This window comes from Arachis stenosperma, chromosome 1 (assembly GCF_014773155.1).
Source record: "Arachis stenosperma cultivar V10309 chromosome 1, arast.V10309.gnm1.PFL2, whole genome shotgun sequence".
Classification (NCBI taxonomy): Eukaryota; Viridiplantae; Streptophyta; class Magnoliopsida; order Fabales; family Fabaceae; genus Arachis; species Arachis stenosperma.
The window spans coordinates 71,837,998-71,864,593 of NC_080377.1; the positions used below are offsets into that span (position 1 = coordinate 71,837,998).

At 34.3% G+C, this 26,596-nt stretch overlaps 2 protein-coding genes and 2 non-coding genes across 4 annotated transcripts; 3 read left to right on the plus strand and 1 right to left on the minus strand.

The window, feature by feature from the left end:
* The first annotated feature begins 250 nt into the window (after positions 1 to 250).
* On the plus strand, positions 251 to 354 carry LOC130947765 (small nucleolar RNA R71). The gene has a single exon (XR_009072795.1). It is a non-coding gene; the product is annotated as a small nucleolar RNA R71 (small nucleolar RNA).
* Positions 355 to 10,394: 10,040 nt separating this feature from the next.
* Positions 10,395 to 12,977, minus strand: LOC130981035 (F-box/FBD/LRR-repeat protein At5g53840-like). The gene is made up of 3 exons (XM_057904678.1): positions 12,071 to 12,977; positions 11,508 to 11,647; positions 10,395 to 10,697 (listed from the first exon to the last, which is right to left on the minus strand). Exons 1-3 carry the CDS (start codon positions 12,975 to 12,977, stop codon positions 10,395 to 10,397), a joined length of 1,350 nt encoding a protein of 449 aa, XP_057760661.1.
* Positions 12,978 to 18,178: 5,201 nt separating this feature from the next.
* LOC130981043 (beta-glucuronosyltransferase GlcAT14A-like) lies at positions 18,179 to 18,685 on the plus strand. The gene has a single exon (XM_057904686.1). It carries the CDS (start codon positions 18,179 to 18,181, stop codon positions 18,683 to 18,685), a length of 507 nt encoding a protein of 168 aa, XP_057760669.1.
* A 7,572-nt stretch (positions 18,686 to 26,257) lies between these two features.
* Positions 26,258 to 26,361, plus strand: LOC130951652 (small nucleolar RNA R71). The gene has a single exon (XR_009074058.1). It is a non-coding gene; the product is annotated as a small nucleolar RNA R71 (small nucleolar RNA).
* The last annotated feature ends 235 nt before the right edge of the window (positions 26,362 to 26,596 follow it).

A 26,596-nucleotide genomic window follows, 5' to 3' on the forward strand; every position in this document is an offset into this window, starting at 1 on the left:
GTTATGAGCCAAAATGGCATTCAGAGCATCAATTTCAAGAACTCCCTTCCTTTGAGGCATCCCATTATTCACGGAATTCCTCTCAGAAGTGTACATGAACTGGTTATTTACAACCATGTCAATAAGTTCTTGAGCCTCTGCAGGCATTTTCTTTAGGTGAATGGATCCACCTGCAGAATGGTCCAGTGACATCTTAGAGAACTCAGATAGACCATAATAGAATATATCTATCATGGTCTATTCCGAAAACATGTCAGAAGGACATCTTTTGGTCATCTGCTTGTATCTCTCCCAAACTTCATAGAGGGATTCACCATCTTTTTGTTTGAAGGTTTGAACATCCACTCTAAGCTTGCTCAGCTTTTGAGGAGGAAAGAATTTAGCCAAGAAGGTCGTGACCAGCTTATCCCAGGAGTTCAGGCTATCTTTAGGTTGAGAGTCCAACCATGCTCTAGCTCTGTCTCTTACAGCAAAAGGGAAAAGCATGAGCCTGTAGACTTCAGGATCTACTCCATTAGTCTTAACAGTTTCATAGATCTGCAAGAATTCAGTCAAGAACTGGTAGGGATCTTCTTATGGAAGTCCATGAAACTTGCAGTTCTGTTGCATTAGAGCAACTAATTAAGGTTTCAGCTCAAAATTGTTTGCTCCAATGGCAGGAATTGAGATGCTTCTTCCATCAAACTTGGAAGTAGGTGCAGTATAATCACCAAGCATCCTTCTTGCATTATTGTTGTTGGGTTCGGCTGCCATCTCCTTTTCTTGTTCGAAAATTTCAACAAGGTTGTCTTTGGATTGTTGTAATTTAGCTTCTCTTTGTTTCCTCTTCAGAGTCCTTTCAGGTTCTAGATCAGCTTCAACAAGAATGTCTTTTTCCTTGTTCCTGCTCATATGAAAGAGAAGAGAACAGAAAAGGAAGAGGAATCCTCTATGTCACAGTAAAAAGGTTCCTTATTGTTAGTAGAAGAAGAAAGGGAATAAAGAAAGGAGAATCCAAACACAAAGGTGAGGATAGGGGCAGTGATTTGAGATGAAGAGAAGTGTTAGTGAATGAATAAATAAATAGAATAAGATGAGAGACAGAAGTTTTCGAAAATAATTTTGAAAAGAAGTTAATGATTTTCGAAAATAAAGATAAGAAATAAAATTAAAATTAAAATTTAAAACAATTAATTACTTAAAAAGAGAATTTTTGAAAAGAGGGAGGTATTTTCGAAAATTAGAGAGAGAAAAGTTGTTAGGTGATTTTGAAAAAGATAAGAAACAAACAAAAAGTCAAATAGTTAGTTGAAAAAGATTTGAAAATCAAATTTGAAAAGATAAGAAGATAAGAAGATAAGAAGTTAGAAAAGATATTTTAAAATCAAATTTTTGAAAAAAAAGATAAAATTTTGAAAAAAGATATGATATAAAAGATAAAATAAAAAGATATGATTAAAAAGATATGGTTAGAAAAGATTTAATTTTTTAAAATTAAAATTAATTACTTAACTAACAAGAAACTAAAAGATAAGATTCTAGAATTTAAAGAATGAACCTTTCTTAACAAGAAAGTAACAAACTTCAAATTTTTGAACCAATCACATTACTTGTTAGTTAAGTTTCGAAAATTTTGAAATAAAATTAAGAAAAGATTTTGAAAATAATTTTTGAAATTTTCGAAAATCATGAAAGAAAAATGAAAAAGATTTGAATTTTGAAAAAGTTTTAAAAAGATAAGATTTTTAAAATTTGAAAATTTGACTTTGACTTATAAGAACTAACTAATTTTAAAAAAATTTTGACTAAGTCAACCCAAATTTTCGAAATTTTGAGAGAAAAAGGAAAAGATATTTTTTTATTTTTGAATTTTTAATGATGAGAGAGAAAAACACAAATATACCCAAAACATGAAAATTTTGGATCAAAACCAATGATGCATGCAAGAACACTATGAATGTCAAGATGAACACCAAGAACACTTTGAAGATCATGATGAACATCAAGAACATATTTTTGAAAAATTTTTTATGCAAAGAAAACATGCAAGACACCAAACTTAGAAATCTTTAATGCTTAGACAATATCATTGCAAAGATGCACATGAAAAACAATAAAAGACACAAAACAAGAAAACATCAAGATCAAACAAGAAAACTTACCAAGAACAACTTGAAGATCATGAAGAACACTATGAATGCATGAATTTTCGAAAATTGCAAGAACAAAATGAATATGCAATTGACACCAAACTTAAAACATGACATAAGACTCAAACAAGAAACACAAAAATATTTTTGATTTTTATAATTTTATTATTTTTTTTGGATTTTATTTTATTTTTTTTGAAAACATATAGAAAAAAGGAAGTAATGAATTCAAAGTCCTCAATCAAAATTCCAAAAATTATACCAGGTTAGTCTAAAGCTTGATGGCCAGCCAAGCTTTAGCATACCATTTTGAAACTTTAGAATTCATTCTTAAAAACTCTGAAGGATTTTTCAAAAATAGAGGGAGAATTTTGAAAAATATTTTTGAAAACTTTTTGAAAAGAAAATAAAATAAAAAAAAGAAAAATTAACTAATCTGAGCAACAAGATGAACCGTTAATTGTCCAAACTCGAACAATTCCCGGCAACAGCGCCAAAAACTTGGTGCACGAAATTGTGATCATCAACAATGGTGCCAAGAACTTGGTAGCGCTCTCAAACGTGAACCACACTTAGTCACAACTCCGCACAACTAACCAGCAAGTGCACTGGGTCGTCCAAGTAATACCTTACGTGAGTAAGGGTCGATCCCACGGAGATTGTTGGTATGAAGCAAGCTATGGTCATCTTGTAAATCTCAGTTAGGCGGATAGTAAATGTTATGGAGTTTTCGAATAATAAATAAAGCAAAAAATAAAGATAGAGTTACTCATGTAATTCAATGGTGGGAATTTCAGATAAGTGTATGGAGATGCTTGTCCCTGTTGGATCTCTGCTTTCCTACTGCCTTCCTTCAATCCTTCTTATTCCTTTCCATGGCAAGCTGTATGTAGGGCATCACTGTTGTCAATGGCTACATCCCATCCTCTCAGTGAAAAAGGTCCGAATGCTCTGTCACGGTACGACTAATCATCTATCGGTTCTCGATCATGTTGGAATAGAATCCCTTGATTCTTTTGCGTTTGTCATCACGCCCAACAATCACGAGTTTGAAGCTCGTCACAGTCATTCAATCCCTGAATCCTACTCGGAATACCACAGACAAGGTTTAGACTTTCCGGATTCTCATGAATGCCGCCATCAATCTAGCTTATACCACGAAGATTCTGATTAAGGAATCCAAGAGATATGCGTTCGGTCTGAGGTAGAACGGAAGTGGTTGTCAGTCACGCATTCATAGGTGAGAATGATTATGAGTGTCACGGATCATCACCTTCATCATGTTGAAGTGTAACGAATATCTTAGAACAGGAATAGATGAATTGAATAGAAAATAGTAGTAATTGCATTAAAACTTGTGGTACAGCAGAGCTCCACACCCTTAATCGATGGTGTGTAGAAACTCCACCGTTGAAAATACATAAGTGATGAAGGTTCAGGCATGGCCGAATGGCCAGCCCCCAAACGTAATCAAAAGACTGAATGGTCAAAAGACCGCACTTAATACAATAGTAAAAAGTCCTATTTATACTAGACTAGCTACTAGGGTTTACAGAAGTAAGTAATTGATGCAGAAATCCACTTCTGGGGCCCACTTGGTGTGTGCTTGGGCTGAGCTTGAACTTTACACGAGTTGAGGCTTCTTTTGGAGTTGAACGCCAAGTTGTAATGTGTTTTCGGCGTTCAACTCTGGTTCGTGACGTGTTTCTGACATTTGACTCCAGAATGCAGCATGGAACTGGCGTTGAGTGCCAGTTTATGTCGTCTAATCACGAATAAAGTATGAACTATTATATATTGCTGGAAAGCTCTGGATGTCTACTTTCCAACGCAGTTGAGAGCGCGCCATTTGGAGTTCTTTAGCTCTAAAAAATCCATTTCAATTGCAGGGAGGTCAGATTCCAATAGCATCAGCAGTCCTTTGTCAGCCTCCTTATCAGAGTTTTGCTCAGGTCCCTCAATTTCAGCCAGAAATTACCTGAAATCACAGAAAAACACACAAACTCATAGTAAAGTCCAGAAATATGAATTTAGCATAAAAACTAATAAAAACATCCCTAAAAGTAGCTAGATTATACTAAAAACTATCTGAAAACAATGCCAAAAAGCGTATAAATTATCCGCTCATCAGTGCTCTACCATGGAGGGTGGTGATGGGATGGAGAGATCATTATGTGGTTGAAAAGAAAGTGCACTAGAACTTGAGGGTTGATTGTTGAGGATAGTAGAGTGAAGTGTGTTCTCCATGGCTTGTTGTCCTTGCGCAATAGAGTGAAGCATCTCGTCATTGGAAGAGAAAGGGGGATAAGTAATTTGAGGGGCTTTCTGTTGGTTATTTTGAGGTGGTAGTTCTATGTATGATTCATATGGCTCATAAGGTGGTTGGTATGGTGGATATGGGTTAGGGTCATATGAAGGTGAATGGTGAAAATGGGCTTGTGAGTAGGGTTGAGGGCTATGTTGAGGAGGGAGTTCATAGGCATATGGTGGTGATTGTTGATAATCAAAAGGGTGCTCACCATAGCCATTATCTTAGTATGCCTCTTGGAATGGCTCTTGGTCATAGTATGCTGGTGGAGGTTGTTACTAAGAGGGTTGATCAAATCCTTGTGGCTCCTCCCATCTTTGATTGTTCCATCCTTGATGCATTTTCTCATTGTAATCTCCTCTTCCTGCAACATAATTGTAACTAAACTCATTGCCAAATGGGTAAGAGTTCATAGTAGCTAAAGAAAATAAAAACAAAAACTAGTAAAAATAAGCAACTAATTCCTAAACTAACAAAAACTAGCAAACAAGCAAAAAAGCAAATATTTACAATAACCAATAATAAGGCACAAGTTTGCAATTCCCCGGCAACGGCGCCATTTTGATGAACGGATTTTTGCTAGTAAAGAATTCACAATAAATCCTCGTTGCCAGTATAGTTTCTAAACCAACAATAATCCTTTCATACAAAAAATTGGTTGTCACAAGTAACAAACTCCTTAAAAGTAATAAATGAAGTATTCAAACCTCGGGTCGTCTCTCAAGAAATTGCAGGGAAGTGTGTTACTATTGGTTATGGGTTTTTCTGAGAAATTTTAGAGTTAGAGAATGGGAAAATAAATGATTATAAATTAAAGAAATGAAAATAAATGAGAGGTTTTATGTAATTAAATTAAAAAGCCTTGGCTAGAAGAAGATTAATCGGAAGTTCTATCCTTATTGGAATTCCCAAGATTAATAGTAATAGGTTGTTGTTTCTACTTAGTTAACCCTCAACGAATGAAGGAAAGTCAAGTAGTTGAGCTAACTCCAATTCACAAGTCCTAATCCTCTCCCTTGGGAAGGATTAGCGTTAGTGACTAGAGAGCCAACTAACAACTTCCAATTACAATTTAACTCTTGAGTCTTCCAACTCAAGGGTCTCCTATTAAATATTAATCAACTCCAAAGCCAAGTTGGAAGCCTACTCCATTGACATGATAATTGGAATTGAATTGAGATAATCAAGCAAATAAAGAAATTAAATAGAAAAAAAACTCTTTGCATTAATAAATTAACAAGAGAAGAAAATAAACTAAAGTAATAGAATAAATAACAGTATAAGAAAACTAAATTAAAGGAACATTGAACCTGGATTCGAGAAGAAATAAATCTAAAACTAAGATGAATCCCAAAACCTAGAGAGAGGAGAGAGCCTCTCTCTCTCTAGAAACTACATCTAAAACCTAGAATTGTGTCTCCATGATTTTCCCACTTTGCAACCTCTAATTAGCATTTTCGGGCTTGAAGTTGGGCCAAAAACAGCCCAAAAATTGCCCCCAACGATTTCTGATATGTACAGCACGTGGTTCCGTCATGCATATGCGTCGCCCACACGTACGCGTGCTTCAGGCGTGCGCATCGCCTAACAGCATGGCAACTATAGAAAATTTTATATCATTTTGAAGCCCCGGATGTTAGCTTTCCAACGCAACTGAAATTGACTCATTTGGACCTTTGTAGCTCAAGTTATGATCGATTGAATACGAAGAGGTCAGGGTTGACAACTTAGCAATTTCTTCAATTTCTTGTATTCCTTCCACTTTTGCATTCTTCCTTTCTATTCTCTAAGCCATTCCTGCCCTAGAAAACCTAAAATCACTTAACACACATATCACGGCATCGAATGGTAATAAGAGAGGATTAAAATTAGCAAATTTAAGGCCAAAGAAGTATGTTTTCAATCATAATACAAAATTAGGAAGGAAAATGTAAAACATGCAAATTATATGAATAAGTGTGAGATTAATGAATAAAATCCACTTGATTTAGTACAAAATAAACCTTAAAATAGCAGTTTATCACATGCATCTAGCATAACCTCCTCCTTGCATGAATTATTGCGTTATACTTGGGAATACCCACATTATACATGAGAATTCTTGCATATAACGCCTAATCCAAATAGAGACCAAGAATCCCAAATTGAAGGCCTTGCATATAACTCAAGAAGCATGCGTATAACGTATGGTATTGGCCCAACTCTCAGGGCTTTAGATCCTTCACTAATCCTTCTTAATCCTACACTAATCTCTCCAATTTCAAGTATTTTGTTGGCCCAAGATTGAAGTTTCAAGCCCATGATTTCAACTAAGCAAGGCACCAAGTTTTGAATTTTAATTACAAGGAAGATCATTAGCTAATTAAGAGTCATAAATACTTAATTAATTAGATTGAATTTGATTTAGTTTCTTTTTGAATTAGTTTGAATTCAGAATCAGTTTTTTTAGGGTTAGTATAAAAAGGAAAGAGACACACATGTGCTTCTCTGCCTTCAGCCGTTTTCACTTCATTGTCTTTGATTTTCAAGGACATTATGAGTCACTAATCTCCTCGGTTAAGGTTAGGAGCTCTGTTAATTCTCATGGATTAATGTTATAGCTTTTCTACTTTTGATTAATGCATTGATGTTTTCTTAAAAAAGAGTTTTCGTTCTTCATCACAAGGATTTGAATGTGTTGGAAAATAATTCTAATATGACTTGATTTCTCTTAACATCTTAGAAAAGTTGATTATTACGATTAAGTTTGAAAACTTCTTCTCATGATTCTTTAAGTTCTAAAACTGGGCTTGATAAGTGACATCGAATCAACTTGGTTTAGCTCTTAAGAATTATGTGATGTTAAATCAGTGAATGTACCTCACCTCTTATTATAATCAATTGATTAAGGAATTGACGGTTTATTAAGAAAAGAGAAATTGGATTACTAAGGGATTGGAATTTGGTTATTTATGATTTGCCATAGATACACCTTGCATGATCAAAGTAAAGAGTGAAAAGCATTCTTCCTGAAGTTTTAACATCTCTGAAACCTTAACTCTTTTAATCATATCACCTCTTTAATCGTTTACAACTTGCTTCTGTTTAAATTCACTGTTTTATGATAATTGTCTCTGAAACTCTAGTTTTTTATTTTCTAATTAGAATAATCAATTAATCATTGTTTCTTAGTCCTTTAATCTTCGGGGGAACAATAACTCACTTACCGTAATATTACTTGATACGATTCGATGCACTTGCCGAGTTATGATTTTGCAAATTTCACATCACCAGATAGACTTAAGTCTGTACAGTTAATTATAATGCCGATATGTGTTTTTCCACAAATAATTATATTTTGGCACTCCGATTAATTTTTCAAGTTAGATTTTCAAGGTAATTTTTCAAACTATAAATTTTAAATTTCTAACCCTCTTAGTTCACTTTTAATTAATTAATTATCTATTATTTATTTTTTTCTGGGTCTTACAATAGAGATGTATGTTAATTTGCTAAAAATAAGTTACAAAAGGAGCAAGAAAATAACAGTAGCAGTAAAAAAACTACTACAATATACATGCATGATAAGTCTGGAGAGAAAAAGTCTTCTAAAGTAGAACAAGAGCAAGTTGAACAAGGACCAGCTAAAGCTCATATAACAATATGTGAAATAAGAAGACCATCATGGAATACCGACTATATCATGACTTTCCATGATGCATATTATTTTGTGACTGAAGATAAAGAATCATCAACTTTTCAAGAGGCTATAAAAAATTCAAATTTTTTTTATGGATGACACCATGCAAGGAGAAATGAAAGTACTATGCAAAAACAAGATGTGAGAGCTTGTCCCACTCCCAAATGGAAGAAAAGTCATTGGTAACAAATGGGTCTATAAAATAAAGAGTGACAGTCACGACCAAATAGAATGTTACCGTGCAAGACAGGTAGTAAAGAGATTTGCTCAGAAAGAAGGTATTAATTTCAATGAAATATTTTTTCTGTAGTCAGAATTTTTAAAATTAGACTAGTTCTTGATATATGTGTTGTGTATGATTTACATCTAGAGAAACTAGATGTGGAGATTGTCTTTTTTCATGATGAACTTGAAGAAATATATATGCTTTTACTAGAAGGCTTTAAAGAACCAGAAAAAGAAAACTTAGTTTGCAAGTTAATCAAATCTTTGTATAGTTTAAAGCAGGTACTGAGATGTTATCACAAGAGATTTGATTCTTTCATTATTAGCCTTGATTACCACAGACTTCATTCAAACTATTGTACCTATTACAAAAGGTCTAATAATGATGATTTTATCTTTCTGCTATTATATGTGGATGACATGGTGGTAATAAGTCTAACAAGGATTGTGTTGAGGAACTAAACGCGTGGTTAGCTAGGGAGTTTGATGTGAAAGATTTGAGATTAGCAAATAAGATTTTAGTGATGCAGATTTGTTGAGACAAAAAAATAGGAAGATTTGGATATCCCAAAAAAATTATTTGAGAAATGTTTTGCGGTGCTTCAACATGCAACTATGCAAGAATGTAAGTCAATATCTACCCTACTTCCTATCAATTTTAAATGATATTCTGAGATGTATCCTAGCAATAAAGTAAAGAAGATAAAAATGTCTCAAGTACCGTATGCATCTGCAGTGAAAATCTTTGTTTATGTCATGATTTGCACTAGACTGGATATTACTAAATTAGTTGGGATGGTTAGCAAAGAAAGCTCTAATGTTACTTTATTTGGAAGATCTGAATATATCGTCAAATGATATGTTGACTCAGATTTTGTAGGTAATCTTGACAAAAAAAAATCTACTAAAGCTATGTGTCACACTTATAGAAGATACAAGCTGGTTATCAAAAGTGCAAGTTATTGTAGCATTATCAACTATAAAAGTTGAATATGTGGCAGCTACACAATCTTATAAGAAAGCAATTTGGTTACAAAGGTTAATAGAGAAACTTGGACACAATTAGTGTATAATTCCAATATTATATGATAGTTAGAGTGTCTTGCACATTACAAAGAATTCAGCCTTTCACTCAAGAATGAAACACATAGGCATTCAATGTCATTTTGTTTGTGAAATAGTATAGGAAAGAAAATTGCATATATGCAAAAAATTCACACCAACGACAATCTTACAGATATCATGACATAGCTAATCAATATAGATAAATTTGATTGGTGTAAATCTTTTCTTGGCTTATTGAAAATATGAGCAACATAAATACACCAAAAGAATAATTTGAGTATGAGATTGTGAAAAGAAGAAGCAAAATTTTTCTTTTTAACTTGAAGCCAATAAAAATGGCTAGAGGTTACAAGCGGAGCAAGTTGGAGTTTGAAGAAAACTAAAGAATATTATAAAACTTTAACTAGAGTCTAAGTATAATGCTACAACTTGATCAACTTGAAGATGATACACATACATAGCATATGGAAGTCTAGAATATCCAATGGTAGTTTTTTTTACCAAAGTCAAAATTGGATAAGATATCTTAATTGCAATCTTTGACTTAGTCAAAGAATGAGTTGTTACATAATCATGTGTTGAAAACAAGCTTTAAATGATGTTAAGATTAAGTTGATCAACTTGATATCATGATAATTTAAAAAAGTAGTGATTTATTTGTTTTTTGTATCACTACTAGAAAACTATATATAGGTGCTTAAAACATTTGGTAATGCGTGTTGTGTTGTATGCATAGAATTAGTGAGTAAAAATAAAAAAAAAATTAGTAAAATTTTTTTATATGTAACTTTTTGGCATAAGTTTTCATAATATCTAAAAGAATATCATAGATTTTTTTATATATTTTGAGAGAATATAATTTTACCACTTTATCATATTATTTCTACTATTGTTTAAATTCTTATTAATTTTATTCATTTCTCGTGTTACAAATTTTAATTGTATTATTTTGTCTCTATTAACTCTCACATCTAACACTAACATTATCTTAAAGACAAACAACTTCCACTGAGGATGGTATTTTTTTGTGTAGTTCCAAAGCACGTTTTTGGATTGATTCACGATCCCAACTTGTGGAATGCTCTCCTATTGGTTTCAATTTTGGTTTTGTTGGAAACCTTGTATCAATAATGATCTTCTGGAGCCGAACTGCATTCTCAAGCATGTACATGATTAGTTCAACTTCACATGTTGCCCCACAAAATCCAACCAATTCCAACTCCTTAAGACTGTATTCACATTCCTTTGAGATTGTGCTTGCCCTTCTAAAAATAGGATTGATATTTAACATCTGCAACATGTAAAAAAAAACTCACATTTAGACTCAATTATTCTTGGTGATGCTTTTGTTTGCTTAATGATTTTTTAGTATTTAGTATACACTTTTCATTAGATAATGCATAGAGTTTTTCAATTAGTACGTACTTAGACCAAAATGTTCATCCTTTAAAAATTAAAAGAGTAATATTCCAAATCAGTTCTTAAAAAATTTAGTCAGATATTTTAGTTTTTAACAAATCTTAATTATCAAATTAATTCTTAAACTTTTATTTAATTAGACAAATCAGTAATCATATTATTTCATTCTTTTTTTTATAGAAAAATTTTAAAAATTTTAGGAATTGTTATATCTTTTATTAAATAGTGATGGATATTGATTTGTCTATTTTTTTAAATCAAAATTTGATTATTAGAATTTGTTAAAAATTAAATTGTTCGACGACAAATCTTTTAAAATGCGATTAGGATATTACTCAAAATGAAAAGTCCTATAGTCTTGAGAATTGAAAAAGTAAAAGAAAAAGTATGTATCAAAATGAGTTCATCAAATGTACATTTTTATCTTAAAAATTTATAGTTTGATTCACATTTATCTTCTTAAATATTGTGCATTTTCTAAAATGAATTCGTCTGCTGATGTCAATTTGTGGGCATAAATCATAAGGAAATGCTTATAGTACTTGTTTTTCTAATTTGCATATAAAATTATGATCAATCATCATCTAACATAACCAAAGTTCCTATTCTTGAATCAACGAAAAAATAAATAGTAAGGGCCTATTCTTGAGCATTTTTGAGCGAGAGATGCGAACATATTCACCTTAAGTGTGAACCTCCACAATGAAGGAGATGCCTTTAATAGCAAAGCACAAGTACTAAGTGTGATGCCATCTTCCATACATGTAACCAACTCCAAGTGCTTGAGGTTTTTTAACTCAGGAAGTTGACATAACCAATAAACTTGGAAATTATTTAGACACTACAAAATATTTCATTGTAGTCGGGGTTGTTTGTAAATTTTGATTTTGGAAAAAAAAAGGGGATAAATTATGTTTCTTATTTCTAACATTAGTGATTTTTTTAAAAATATTTTTTAATGTTTAATTTTATTTAATTTTATCTTTAATATTTTGAATTTTTTTAATTTTGTCCTAGCATCTTTGATTTTTCTCAATACTATTTTTAGATATTTTTATTTTATCTCTAACATTTTAGATAAAATTAATGTTTATGAGTAATTTTGAAACAAATTGAAAGCATTAGAAACGAAATTGAATGAAATTAAATATTAAAAATATTTAAAAAAAAAATGATATGTTAAGACAAAAAATATACTTTATCAAAAATAGAGAAAAAAAAACGAAGGAATAAAAGAAATAGAACTTACCACTTGAGGTACATTTTGTGTAATATCCAATTTAAGCACTTTTATTTGAGAGATAAAGCTCTCTCTAGTGAACTCCACATAAGATCCTCCAAATTCTGCTTCCACGAGTCTTGGAACACTTCTGAATTCTGTGTCCAAATGGGGTCCACAGTATTTGAGTGACACCAAATTCTCAGCACAAATTTCCAGGTTCCTCAGCTCCCAACAACGCACCAACTCTAAACATTTCAGCTTCAATGATGAACCTGAAGAAGAAGAAATCTTCATAGAATTTGGAACTCCTGAACTATTTAAACTCAAAGTTCCAAGTGAAGGGCAGCAACAAAGTAAATATTCTAGCATCTCACTGGTCAAGGTAACGAATTTCAACCTCAAAACACGTAAGGAGTCAAAATTTTCCACTTTGAACAAATGCAATGGAAGAACATATTCAAATGAGTGCCCAAAATATAGCTCTAGCTTATGAACCTTCTTCTGAATTGCATATTGAAGCCACTTTTCAACATCATAGTCAGTGGCAACATGGAACCAAAATCTCAATCCTTCAAGTGTTGGACTTTTAAGTGAACTGAACAACTCATTGATCCAATTTGTGTATGTTTTCCTTTCTGCATCAAACAGGATCTCCATTGCCATTTGTAATTGTCTCCCTAAAGCCTTTTTAATATCCTTTTTAATGTCTTTCATCACTGGTGAACCATCAAACTCTAAGGCTCCGGAGAAGAATTTCCATAGGTGCCTCCATTTTCTTGAGAGGATGGTGGTCCTAGCTGCTTCATTTATTGGCAATTTTGATAAAATTGTTACAGGGATTCCATCTGGCAATTGGTTTATGATGGGATCCTCTTCTTCATTGTGAAATTTTGCTCTCTTCTGTTTATAATCTTCTGATGATTGCTGCATCTTGCATGATCCTATGAAATAATAATAATAATAATAATAGTGGAAAAAGGAAATTAAAAGCGAAGGAAAATTGAGGGGCAAATGGAACAAAATAATTTATTAAGTTATGAAATCAAATATGTGCAGATCCTATGTTAAAAACAATGATGTTTGCAAATGTAGTACTAATAATAATAAGGCTTTTCAAACTTTTGTTGTTGAAATTTGGAAATTAGATTAATATATCTGATCACTGAAAGGACTTTTTGAATTACTAATATATACGATATCTACTTTCTGAGATTTGTGAATGAGACAGAAATTAATATCGATATTATGATGGTTAAGATATATTTGATGATGGTACTTTGATGCCACTTTTGCAAAATGATCTTAGAAACAAGAACCTGGTTTGGAGAACTTGTTTGTGAATTGTGATGCACATAGATTCAACCTGTACTAAAAGATCCGAAGTATGTTCCGTTGGTGATGGACGTCAACTCAAATTACTGAAATAATTTTTTGTTGGTACTTATGAATAAGAAAATAAGAAAATAATTTTCTAACATCCGGAATCGAAGTCAGTATGAAAGTTTTGGTTACCATATTTAGATTTTAATGTGATCTTGTTATAAGATCCAAACTTGATAAGCCAACAAGATATACCTATAAGTACAAAGATGGGCACGGATTTGGTGAGCAGTTCCTGTTTGTCACCAAAAGGCCCAAAAGTTATTTTGCTTACTGGTAAGTTTTAGTCTATTTTTTTTTGTTTGTCAGGTAGATTGGACAATCTCTAATTTTAGGTACTTTAAATGGATTAGACAACCTCCAATTTTAGATATAACACACACTCACACACTTCTTATATACTTACCAATTTTTTCTCTTCGATTACAATTGGTAGGAGTTGAGCGCGAGACCTCTCAGATGAAAAACGGAATGCCTTGTAAACTAAGGCTTATTGGCATTTTAGTCTATTAAAATAAAATATTATTTTAATTAGGCCTTTTCTTTTATAGTTTTTAATAGGGGTTTTCGTAAATTTTTTTATCTTTTTTTATTTTATTCACTTTTTCATTGATAATTAGTTAATTATAGACTTCAATTCCATTATCAATTCTCAAAGCTTCTTTTCCGTTGCCATGTCCTCCCTCTAACTCCTCCTACGACCGCTTTCTACGTTAGACTTTTAGAAACTAACACCGAATCTCCCTTACTACTACCATCAGCGTCTTCACTTCCCTCCTCTTCTTCCGTCGTCACAAGTGCATCGTCCCTTCCATTATTTCCATCGTCAGCGACAACTTCAAACCTCCCTATCGCCTCTTCAACTCACTCTTTTATTGCGCCACCAACTCTTCCTCTCTACTCGGCCATGGAGACTTTTGGCACTGTCTTTTTTCGCATTCTCCCTCCTCCAGCAAAAGCCTTGTCGCCTGCAGTGGCGCGTGTGTACTTAAGGGTGAAGATTGCGGAATTGATCTCCGCCATGAGAACTCCAGTGTGGCGGCAATGATCGTGACGCCATCAGAGACACTCTAGTGAACCTGATTGGATTCTCCGAAATCCGAACCTAAGACAAATTTTTTCTTTTCTTTCTAATTTGTTTGCGAAATTGAAATCAATGAATCGCATAATTGGGATTGTTATTGCAAAGTGATGAATGGGCTGTGTTCTATTGTCCGGATAATTACAACACACTTTATTTGAATATATACAACACAAATCACATATTCAAATATACAAAACAAATAAGAGAACTTTAAAAATTTTGAAGTGTATAAAGTAGATTAAAATATTCTGATTGAGAAATGATGAGATTAAATATTCTTTTATGATAGTAATAAAATAAAAATTTTAAAGTATATAAATTAAATTAAAATTCAATTTTTTTTAATTTTAAAATACATTACCATTTTCACAAAGCACAATTAATATTTTTTCATAAATGAATTGTTCTTAGTTTTGCAATCAAATTCACTATAAACTTTACTTTTGATGAGAAAACATTAATTTATTTCACTTTTCGTTTTTTTTTCTTAGTTTCTTTGCTTTAATAAACTAAATAAAATATAAATATTTTTTAAATTCAAAATAGCCAAAGTAATTTTATAAATTTTATTTATAGTTAAACATAATGTTTAACTAAGTATACTTTTTGGACGTTTTGGTATATATATATATATATATATATATATATATATATAAAATTAATCAAGTTACTCTAAAAATTACTAATTTAAGATTGAGGGTTTATAAAGTTTTAATTTGTGTAATATGAGTCTTTTTTTATCTATTATCTTTTTGAATTTCTCTTTGTGTATTCTCTATACTCTCTATCTGTGAATCAACACTTGATTGTGCAGGTGATGGAAGACCCTTGGTCTTAAACGTTTTGTTTTCATTCTTCTTATACTTGACGTTCATCTTTTCATTTAAACCTTAGAACCGATTATTACTTTTACTATATATTTTTTTTCAATTTCGATTTCTTCCCCAAATAAGTGACACCTATCAAATTAATAAAATTAATTTAAAAAAAATATTAATTTTTTATAACATCTTATTATAATTAATATTTTAAATAATTAATAATTTTTCATAACATATTACTATAATTAATAAAATTAATCTAACATAATTATTAATTTCTCATATTATATTACTATAATTAATAAAATTACTAAAAAATAACTAAATTTTTAAATCATATTACTATAACTTATAAAATTATACTAAAAAAATTATTAATTTCACATAATATCTTATTATAATTAACAAAATTATTTTCACATAATATCTTATTATAGTAATATATATATATATATATATATATATATATATATATATATATATATATATATATATATATATATATATATTACTATAATTAATCAAGTTACTCTAAAAATTACTAATTTAGGATTTATGATATAGAGATTAAGATTTAGGATTTAGGATTTAAGTTTTAGGCTGTATGAGACCCTTGTTTCCTATACTTGATATACATCCATTCTTTTATTTAAACCTTAAAATCGATTATTATTTCAACAGTAACACCTATCAAATTAATAAAATTCATCTAAAAAATACTAATTTTTATAGCATCTTACTATAATTAATAAAATAATTTAACATAATTATTAATTTTTCATACCATATTAATATAATTAATAAAATTACTTTAAAAATTTACTAATTTCTCATATCATATTACTATAACCTATAAAATTAATCTAAAAAATTAGTAATTTCACATAATATCTTACTATAATTAATAAAATTAATGTAATAAAAGCATTATTTTTCAATATATATTACTATAATTAATTAAGTTACTCTAAAAAGTACTAATTTAGAGTTTAAAGTTTAGGGTTTAGACTTTATGAGACCTTTGTTTCTTTCTATCTTTTCATTTGAACCGTAGAAACTATTATTACTTTTACTGCATATATATTTTTTCTATTTTTTATTTTTTCTCCAAATCAATGGCAACATCTATTAAATTAATAAAATTAATCTAAAAAATATTAGTTTTTATAGCATCTTACGGTAATTATACTCTATATAATTAATAACTTTTCATGACATATTATTATAATTAATAAAATTAATTTAATATAATTATTAATTTCTCATTTCATATTAATATAATTAATAAAATTATTTTAAAAATTTACTAATTTCTCAAATCATATTACTATAATTAATATTATTACTAAAAAAATAACTAATTTCCTAAATCATATTATTATAACCTATAAAATTACATTAAAAAATTATTAATTTCACATAACGTGTTACTAAAATTAATAAAATTATTCTCTATATAAATTAACTATAATTAATAAATTAATGTAATAAAATTACTGATTTTCAATATATATTACTATAATTAATCAATTAAGTTACTCTCAATATTACTAATTTTTCAAAACATCTTATTATAATTAATGAAAAATGATTAAATCAAATTATTTAGCACATAATAATTGGTTTAGAATATAGAATTAGTTTATAATGTAAAATTTATTTATTGTTCATTTTTATTTTCATAAAATATTCCATTTTTTCTCAAAACTCTAAAGAACAGTGACTAGTAGATAAATCTAATCAACCACGTTTTTTCACTTTTTGTTTAACAAAAGATCCAAAAATGTCAATATCCAAAAAATGGAACACAACCCATTCATCAGAGTTCCATTTGATTCATTGATTTCAATTTCTGCAAACGAATTAGAAAGAAGATATTGTTGTAAAACTCACGCTCTCGTTGCTGTGAGGTTGTTGTAGGGTCCAGAGCTTTACTAAGACATAATTTTCGCCGGAAGAGGGAGGATGTTAGAGAAGACGGTACCAAAGTTGCCATGACTGAGTGGAGAGGAGGAGTTGGTGGCACAACAAAAGAGTGAGTAGGAGAGGCGGTGGGGACGTTCGTAGTCGTCACCAGTGATGGAGATAGTGGAAGGAGCGGTGCACTTGCGACGGCAGAGGAAGAAGAGGAAGAGAACGACGAAGAGGAGGGAGGCATCTGCTCAATCATACACGCGACAACATCTCCCTCCTAATCTCATCCCTACCACACCTAATCCTCCTTGTCGAGGCATCAGCTCCATGGTTGCTGTCGAGGCGTTGCTGCATACCTGAAGTACCGTCGTCTGCCGACGTGATCGCGGGCGTTGGGGATGCCGTCATTGGAGGTGAAGGACTGTGCTAGTAAGGAGAGGTCATGCATGTTGGCGGCAAGGATATTGGCCAAGAAGCCATCCTGCCCCAGCAACATTAGATGCCGTGCTAGTTTCACTGTTGTTCCTCTACCACTCTAGCCTGACATCCCCACTCCAGTGTTCACCGATCTCCGCCCACATATCTGTTGTCTGTGCAAAATAAAACAAAAAATATCTTACCCAAAAAATCCATCAATTTTAAATTAATTTAAAGAAAAAACAACTATTTGTACCCATGAACTTTACGAACGTTGACAAAAGTACCCATTAAAGAAGAAAACTAACATTGTATCCATCAAAGATGGATTCCGTACGACAAAAGTACCCAAATCCTAAATTTATGTTGACTTTTTAATAAAATTCCAGAATTACCCCCATCCTTTATCTTCAACCCTCCTCTCTTCAAGCGATCGGATTCCAAAAATCCCTCCTTTCACCGGAACCACCCACACGCCATATGCCCCAACGGCACCGCAAGCCACACCCACTATCATGGGAGCTGAGAGAAAATGGCTTTTCACGCTGTTCAGTGCGGTGTTCCTCACTTTCATAGTTCTGATAATGTCTTCCTTCTCTTTCTTTAGCTCCCCAAAGGCTTTTCCTTCCCTTGTTCAGCATGGTTCTCCTTACCCTCCGTATTTTGCGTACTTTATCTCTAGCGGGCACCAAGATAAGGATCGGATCTTGCGGTTGATGCTGGCAGTTTATCACCCAAGGAATCGGTACCTCCTTCATCTTGGAAGGGACGCCGGAGATGATGAGAGGCTGGCCCTTGTCTCCGCTGTGATGGCGGTGCCGGCTATTCAAGCTTTTGGAAACGTTGATGTGATTGGAAATGCTGATTGGATCACGTACTTGGGTTCATCCAATGTTGCCCTCACGCTGCGTGCTGCTGCCATCATGTTGAAATTGGATTATGGTTGGAATAGGTTCATCACTTTGAGTGCACGTGATTATCCTCTCATCACTCAGGATGGTACGCCAAATTTTCTGTTATGAGATTTGGGAAAGAAGAGAGGAGGGGTTGAAGATAAAGGATGGGGTAATTTTGAAATTTTATTAAAAAGTCAACATAAATTTAGGATTTGGGTACTTTTGTCGTACGGAATCCATCTTTGATGGATACAATGTTAGTTTCCTTCTTTAATGGGTACTTTTGTCAATGTTCGTAAAGTTCATGGGTACAAATGGTTGTTTTTTCCTTAATTTAAACATCTGAGCTTCTAATTTTTTGATATAATACCACAAAATATTTTAAATCTAACAACAAGAACCATCATAAAACTAATATTTGTAGCCAATCACATGAAACTAAATTAAAAAAGATCTTTATCGTTGGATTAAAAGCATACATAATCCAATGGCTCCTCATTAAAAATACTCACCAGTCAGCCAAATAACTTTTTAGCATTTTAGTACTACATACATCAACCGCTCACCGAATCCATACCTTACAAGGATTCATTGGCTTGTTGGCATCCCAAAAATAAGTTATACTTAAAAGCTATTAAAACCTAATTTGGCAAAAATAGAAGAACGTTAGTTTTACAACTTTTTTTTTCTCTTTTACATTCACTATAATCCTAATTAGGTTTCGTGTCCAAAGCAACACCAAACCTTAGCCTTGTTGAAATTCACTTTTTGAATTCATAACATTTGCCCTTAAAGATCAAATTTGGGATATAAACTATTCAAGTAACTTGCATAATTAAACTAGCAACTTGCATCGTAAAAACCTGAATTAGATGATATTTTAGACCTAACCCATTCGTTATTTTTTTTATTAACAACGGGCCTTAAAGCCTAAAGAAAAATAAACTAAAAGACAACAGTTTGGTGGACGAAATTGTGATCCTTATTCTTTAAGTTGCACTCCTTGTAAAATTATGGAATTTGAAATTGGCACGAGTGAACACAACTCCATTCAACTAACCAGCAAGTGTACTGGGTCGTCCAAGTAATAAACCTTACGTGAGTAAGGGTCGATCCTACAGAGATTGTTGGTATGAAGCAAGCTATGGTCACCTTGCAAATCTCAGTCAGGCGATTCAAGGATAATTGGATTATTGGTTTAAATTTGATTAATGGAATAAATAGAAAATAAAAAGGGATAGAATACTTATGCAGATTCATTGGTGGGAATTTCAGATAAGCATATGGAGATACTGTATGGCTCAAGGACGCCTACTTTCCTACTGCTTCAACTCAATCCTTCTTACTCCTTTCCATGGCAAGCTGTGTATAGGGGTTCACCGTTCGACGATGGCTACTTTCTATCCTCACGGGAAAATGGTCCTCTGCGGCTGTCACTCGCATGGCTAATCGTCTGGAGGCATCACCTGGCCGAAGGCTACATCCCATCCTCACAGTGAAAACTACGCTCACGCGCTCTGTCACAGCACGGCTAATCACTGGTTGGTTCCCGCGCCTACTGGAATAGAATCCCTTGATTCTTTTGCGTTTGTCACTAACGCCCAGCACTTGCGAGTCTGAAGCACGTCACAGTCATTCATTACCGGAATCCTACTCGGAATACCACAGACAAGGTTAGACTTTCCGGATTCCCAGGATCCTACTCGGAATACCACAGACAAGGTGAGACTTTCCGGATCCTCATAAATGCCTCCATCTATCTAGCTTATACCACGAAGATTCTGTTGGGGAATCTAAGAGATACACATTCAAGCTCGGTTGCATGTAGAACGTAAGTGGTTGTCAATCACGCGCATTCATAAGTGAGAATAATGATGAGCGTCACATAATCATCACATTCATCATGTTCTTGGGTGCGAATGAATATCTTGGAATAAGAATAAGATAGAATTGAATAAAAGAAAATAGAATTGCATTAATACTTGAGGTACAGCAGAGCTCCACATCCTTAATCTATGGTGTGCAGAAACTCCACCGTTGAAAATACATAAGTGAAAGGTTCAGGCATGACCGAATGGCCAGCCCCCATGTGGTCACAAGACCGAATGATCCAAGACTCTTAATACAATAGTTAAATGTTCTATTTATAATAAACTAGCTCCTAGGGTTTACATGAGTAAGTAATTGATGCATAAATCCACTTCCGGGGCCCACTTGGTGTATGTTTGGGCTGAGCTTGATCAATCCACGAGCTGAGGCTTCTCTTGGAGTTGAACTCCAAGTTATGACGTGTTTTGGGCGTTCAACTCCGGATCATGACGTTTTTCTGGCGTTTAACTCCAGACAGCAGCATGTACTTGGCGTTCAACGCCAAGTTACGTCGTCAATTTCCGAATAAAGTATGGACTATTATATATTGCTGGAAAGCCCTGGATGTCTACTTTCCAACGCCGTTGAGAGCGCGCCAATTGAAGTTTTGTAGCTCCAGAAAATCTATTTCGAGTGCAGGGAGGTCAGATTCCAACAGCATCAGCAGTCCTTTTGTCAGCCTTTTTCAGAGTTTTGCTCAAGTCCCTCAATTTCAGTCAGAATTTACCTGAAATCACAGAAAAACACACAAACTCATAGTAAAGTCCAGAAATGTGAATTTAACATAAAAACTAATGAAAACATCCCTAAAAGTAGCTTAAACTTACTAAAAACTACCTAAAAACAATGCCAAAAAGTGTATAAATTATCCGCTCATCACAACACCAAACTTAAATTGTTGCTTGTCCCCAAGCAACTGAAAATCAAATAGGATAAAAAGAAGAGAATATACTATAAATTCCAGAATATCAATGAATATTAATTATAATTAGATGAGCGGGACTTGTAGCTTTTTGCTTCTGAACAGTTTTGGCATCTCACTTTTTCCTTTGAAGTTTAGAATGATTGGCTTCTCTAGGAACTTAGAATTTCGGATGGTGTTGTTGACTTTCCTAGTTAAGCATGTTGATTCTTGAACACAGCTACTTATGAGTCTTGGCTGTGGCCCTAAGCACTTTGTTTTCCAGTATTACCACCGGATACATAAATGCCACAAACACATAACTGGGTGAACCTTTTCAGATTATGACTCAGCTTTGCTAGAGTCCCCAGTTAGTGGTGTCCAGAGCTCTTAAGCACACTCTTTTGCTTTGGATCACGACTTTAACCACTCAGTCTCAAGCTTTTTACTTGGACCTTCATGACACAAGCACATGGTTAGGGACAACTTGATTTAGCCGCTTAGGCCTGGATTTTATTTCCTTGGGCCCTCCTATCCATTGATGCTCAAAGCCTTGGATCCTTTTTACCCTTGCCTTTTGGTTTTAAGGGCTATTGGCTTTTTCTACTGCTCCTTCTTTTTTTTTTCGCCATTTTTTTTTCAAATTTTTTTTCGCAAGCTTTCTTTTTTCACTGCTTTTTCTTGCTTCAAGAATCAATTTCATGATTTTTCAGATCCTCAATAACATTTCTCTTTGTTCATCATTCTTTCAAGAGCCAACAATTTTAACATTCATAAACAACAAGATAAAAAATATGCACTGTTCAAGCATTCATTCAGAAAACAAAAAGTATTGTCACCACATCAATATAATTAAATTAAATTCAAGGATAAATTCGAAATTCATGTACTTCTTGTTCTTTTGAATTAAAACATTTTTCTTTTAAGAGAGGTGAAGGATTAATGGAATTTATTCATAGCTTTAAGACATAGTTACTACATACTAATGATCATGAAGTAGAGACACAAAACATAAATAGACATATAACATTAAAAACCGAAAAACAGAAAGAAATAAAGAACAAGGAATGAATCCACCTTTAGTGGCGTCTTCTTCTTGAAGGTCCAACTATGTCCTTAAGCTCTTCTATGTCCCTTCCTTGCCTTTGTTGCTCCTCCCTCATTGCTCTTTGATTTTCTCTTATTTCTTGGAGAATGATGGAGTGCTCATGATGTTCCACCCTTAGTTGTTCAACATTGTGGCTCAAACCTTCTAAAGAAGTGTTGAGTTGCTCCCAATAGTTGTTTGGAGGAAAGTGCATCCCTTGAGGCATCTCAGGGATTTCTTGATGATGAGTTTCCTCATGCATCTTTTGAGAACCGTGAGGGGTCTCTCTTGCTTGCTCCATCCTCTTCTTGGTGATGGGCTTATCCTCTTCAATGGAGATGTCTCCTTCTATGATAACTCCAGCTGAGTAACATAGATGGCAAATAAGGTGAGGAAAAGCTAACCGTGCCATGGGTGAGGGCTTGTCGGCTATTTTGTAGATTTCATTGGAGATGACCTCATGAACTTCTACTTCCTCTCCAATCATGATGCCATGAATCATGATGGCCCGATCCACAGTAACTTCAGATCGGTTGCTAGTGGGAATTATGGAGCGTTGAATGAACTCCAACCATCCTCTAGCTATAGGCTTGAGGTCCAGTCTTTTTAGTTGGACTGGCTTGCCTTTGGAGTCTCTCTTCCATTGAGCTCCTTCCACACATATGTCCATAAGGACTTGGTCCAACCTTTGATCAAAGTTGACCCTTCTAGTGTAGGGGCGTTCATCACCTTGCATCATAGGCAAGTGGAATGCCAACCTTACATTTTCCGGACTGAAATCCAAGTATTTCCCCCGAACCATTGTGAGATAATTCTTTGGACTCGGGTTCATACCTTGGTCATGGTTCCTAGTGATCCATGCATTGGCATAGAACTCTTGAACCATTAAGATTCTGACTTGTTGCATGGGGTTGGTTAAGACTTCCCAACCTCTTCTTCGGACTTCATGTCGAATCTCTGGATACTCATTTTTCTTGAGCTTGAAAGGGACCTCAGGGATCACCTTCTTCTTTGCCACAACATCATAGAAGTGGTCTTGATGGCTCTTGGAGATGAATCTTTCCATCTCCCATGACTCGGAGGTGGAAGCTTTTGTCTTCCCTTTTTCTTTTCTAGAGGATACTCCGGCCTTAGGTGCCATTGGTAATGGAAAAACAAAAAAAGCTTATGCTTTTACCACACCAAACTTAAAATATTGCTCGCCCTCGAGCAAGAGAAGAAAGAAGAGAAGAAGAAGAAAATATGGTAGAGAAGGGGGAGTGGTAGGTTCGGTTTAGGTGAAGAAGAAGGGTTTGTGTTGTGTGAAAATGAAGTAGAAAGGAAGGGTATTTATAGGGAGAGGGAGGAGGTATGTTCGGCCATTTTGGGTGGGAATGGGTGGGAAATTGGTTTTGAATTTTAAAGGTAGGTGGGGTTTGTGGGGAAGAGTGGATGGATGTGAGTGGTGAATGGGGTAATTGGGAAGAGGAATTGAGGTGATTGGTTAAAGTTGTTGGGAAGTGTGACATGGAGAAGAGTGAATTTAGATTAGGAGAGTGTGATTAGGATTAAGAGAGAAGGTGGGAATATGGTAGGTGGGGATCCTGTGGGGTCCACAGATTCTGAGGTGATCCTGTGGGGTCCACAGATCCTGAGGTGTCAAGGAATTCCATCCCTGCACCAAATAGGCATGTAAAATGCCTTTGTGCATCATTCTGGCGTTTAAACGCCCATTGGTGCACATTCTGGGCGTTCAACGCCCATGTAAAGCATGTTTCTGGCGTTGAACGCCAGTTTCATGCTTGTTACTGGCGTTCAGCGCCAGTTTTTCCTCTCTGGGCACATTCCTGGCGTTCAGCGCCAGAATGTTGCTTGTTTCTGGCGTTCAGCGCCAGAATGGTGCTCTGTTCTGGCATTGAACGCCAGCCAGATGCATCTTACTGGCGTTGAACGCCAGCCTGTGCGTCCTCCAGGGTGAAAATTTTTTTCTTCTGCTGTTTTTGATTCTGTTTTTATTTTTTATGATTTTTTTTGTGACTCCTCATGATCATGTACCTAATAAAACACAAAATAACAATAAAATAGTATAAAATAGAAATTAGATAAATAAAATTGGGTTGCCTCCCAACAAGCGCTTCTTTAATGTCAATAGCTTGACAGTGGCTCTCATGGAGCCACAAGGTGATCAGGTCAATGTTGTATAGTCCCAACACCAAACTTAGAGTTTGGATATGGGGTCTTAACACCAAACTTAAAGTTTGGTTGTGGCCTCACAACACCAAACTTAGAGTTTGACTGTGTGGGCTCTTCTTGACTCTGAACTGAGAGAAGCTCTTCATGCTTACTCTCTTTTGTCACAGAGGGATGGCCATGTGCCTTAAACGCAAGGTATTCTCCATTCAATTGAAGGACTAATTCACCTCTGTTGACATCTATCACAGCTCCTGCTGTGGCTAGGAAAGGTCTTCCAAGGATGATGCAATCATCCTCTTCCTTCCTAGTGTCTAAGATTATGAAATCAGCAGGGATGTAAAGGCCTTCAACCTTTACTAACACGTCCTCTACTATTCCATAAGCTTGTCTCAATGACTTGTCTGCCAATTGTAATGAGAACAAGGCAGGCTGTACCTCAATGATCCCCTGCTTCTCCATTACAGAGAGTGGCATAAGATTTATCCCTGACCCCAGATCACACAGAGCTTTTGCAAAGATCATGGTGCCTATGGTACAAGGTATTAAGAACTTGCCAGGATCTTGTTTCTTTTGAGGTAGAATTTTCTGAATCCAAGTATCCAGTTCATTAATGAGCAAGGGAGGTTCACTTTCCCAAGTCTCATTACCAAATAACTTGGCATTCAGCTTCATGATAGCTCCTAAATATCGAGCAACTTGCTCTCCAGTTACATCTTCATCCTCTTCAGAGGATGAATAGTCTTCAGAGCTCATGAATGGCAGAAGGATATTCAATGGAATCTCTATGGTCTCTATATGAGCCTCAGATTCCTTTGGATCCTTAATAGGAAACTCCTTCTTGCTTGAGGAACGTCCCAGGAGGTCTTCCTCACTAGGATTTTCGTCCTCCTCCTCCCTTGTGCATTCGGCCATATTGACTATGTCAATGGCTTTGCACTCCCCTTTTGGATTCTCTTCTGTATTGGGAGAGTACTGGGAGGAGTTTCAATGACTTTCTTACTCAGCTGGCCCACTTGTGCCTCCAGATTTCTAATGGAGGATCTTGTTTCACTCATGAAACTGAAAGTGGCCTTTGATAGATCAGAGACTACATTGGCTAAATTAGAAGTGTTTTGTTCAGAATTCTCTGTCTGTTGCTGAGAAGATGATGGATATGGCTTGCTATTGCCCAGCCTATTACGTCCACCATTGTTAAAACCTTGTTGAGGTTTTGTTGATCCTTCCATGAGAATTTGGATGATTTCTCCATGATGAGTTATAGGTGTTTCCATAAGGTTCACCCATGTAATTAACCTCTGCCATGGCAGGGTTCTCAGGATCATAAGCTTCTTCAGAAGCTGCCTCTCTAGTACTGTTGGATGCATGTTGCCATCCATTCAGATTTTGAGAGATCATGTTGACCTGTTGAGTCAACACTTTGTTCTGAGCCAATATGGCATTCAGAGTATCAATTTCAAGAACTCCTTTCTTTTGGGGTATCCCATTGTTCACGGAATTCCTCTCAGAAGTGTACATGAATTGGTTGTTTGCAACCATGTCAATGAGCTCTTGAGCCTCTTCAGGCGTTTTCTTCAGGTGAATAGATCCACCTGCAGAATGGTCCAATGACATTTTCGAAAATTCAGAGAGACCATAATAGAATATATCTAATATGGTCCATTCTGAAAATATGTCAGATGGACATTTTTTGGTCAGCTGCTTGTATCTTTCCCAAGCTTCATAGAGGGATTCACCATCTTTTTGTTTGAAGGTTTGAACATCCACTCTCAGCTTGCTCAGCTTTTGAGGAGGAAAGAATTTATCCAAGAAGGCAGTGACTAGCTTATCCCATGAGTCCAGGCTATCCTTAGGTTGTGAATCCAACCATATTCTAGCTCTGTCTCTTACAGCAAAAGGGAAAAGCATGAGTTTGTAGACTTCAGGATCAACTCCATTCGTCTTTACAGTCTCACAGATCTGGAAGAACTCAGTTAAAAACTGGTAAGGATCTTCAGATGGAAGTCCATAA

Bases quoted from the DNA above. Each gene is read 5' to 3' on its own strand.
- LOC130981043 (XM_057904686.1), top strand. From the start codon at position 18,179: ATGGGAGCTGAGAGAAAATGGCTTTTCACGCTGTTCAGTGCGGTGTTC.
- LOC130981035 (XM_057904678.1), bottom strand. From the start codon at position 12,977: ATGCAGCAATCATCAGAAGATTATAAACAGAAGAGAGCAAAATTTCAC. The intron at 11,648-12,070 runs GTTCTATTTCTT...ATAATTTCCAAG, and splicing joins AAATGTACCTCAAGTGGTAA to TTTATTGGTTATGTCAACTT. The intron at 10,698-11,507 runs GTGAATATGTTC...TACATGTTGCAG, and splicing joins TGTGGAGGTTCACACTTAAG to ATGTTAAATATCAATCCTAT.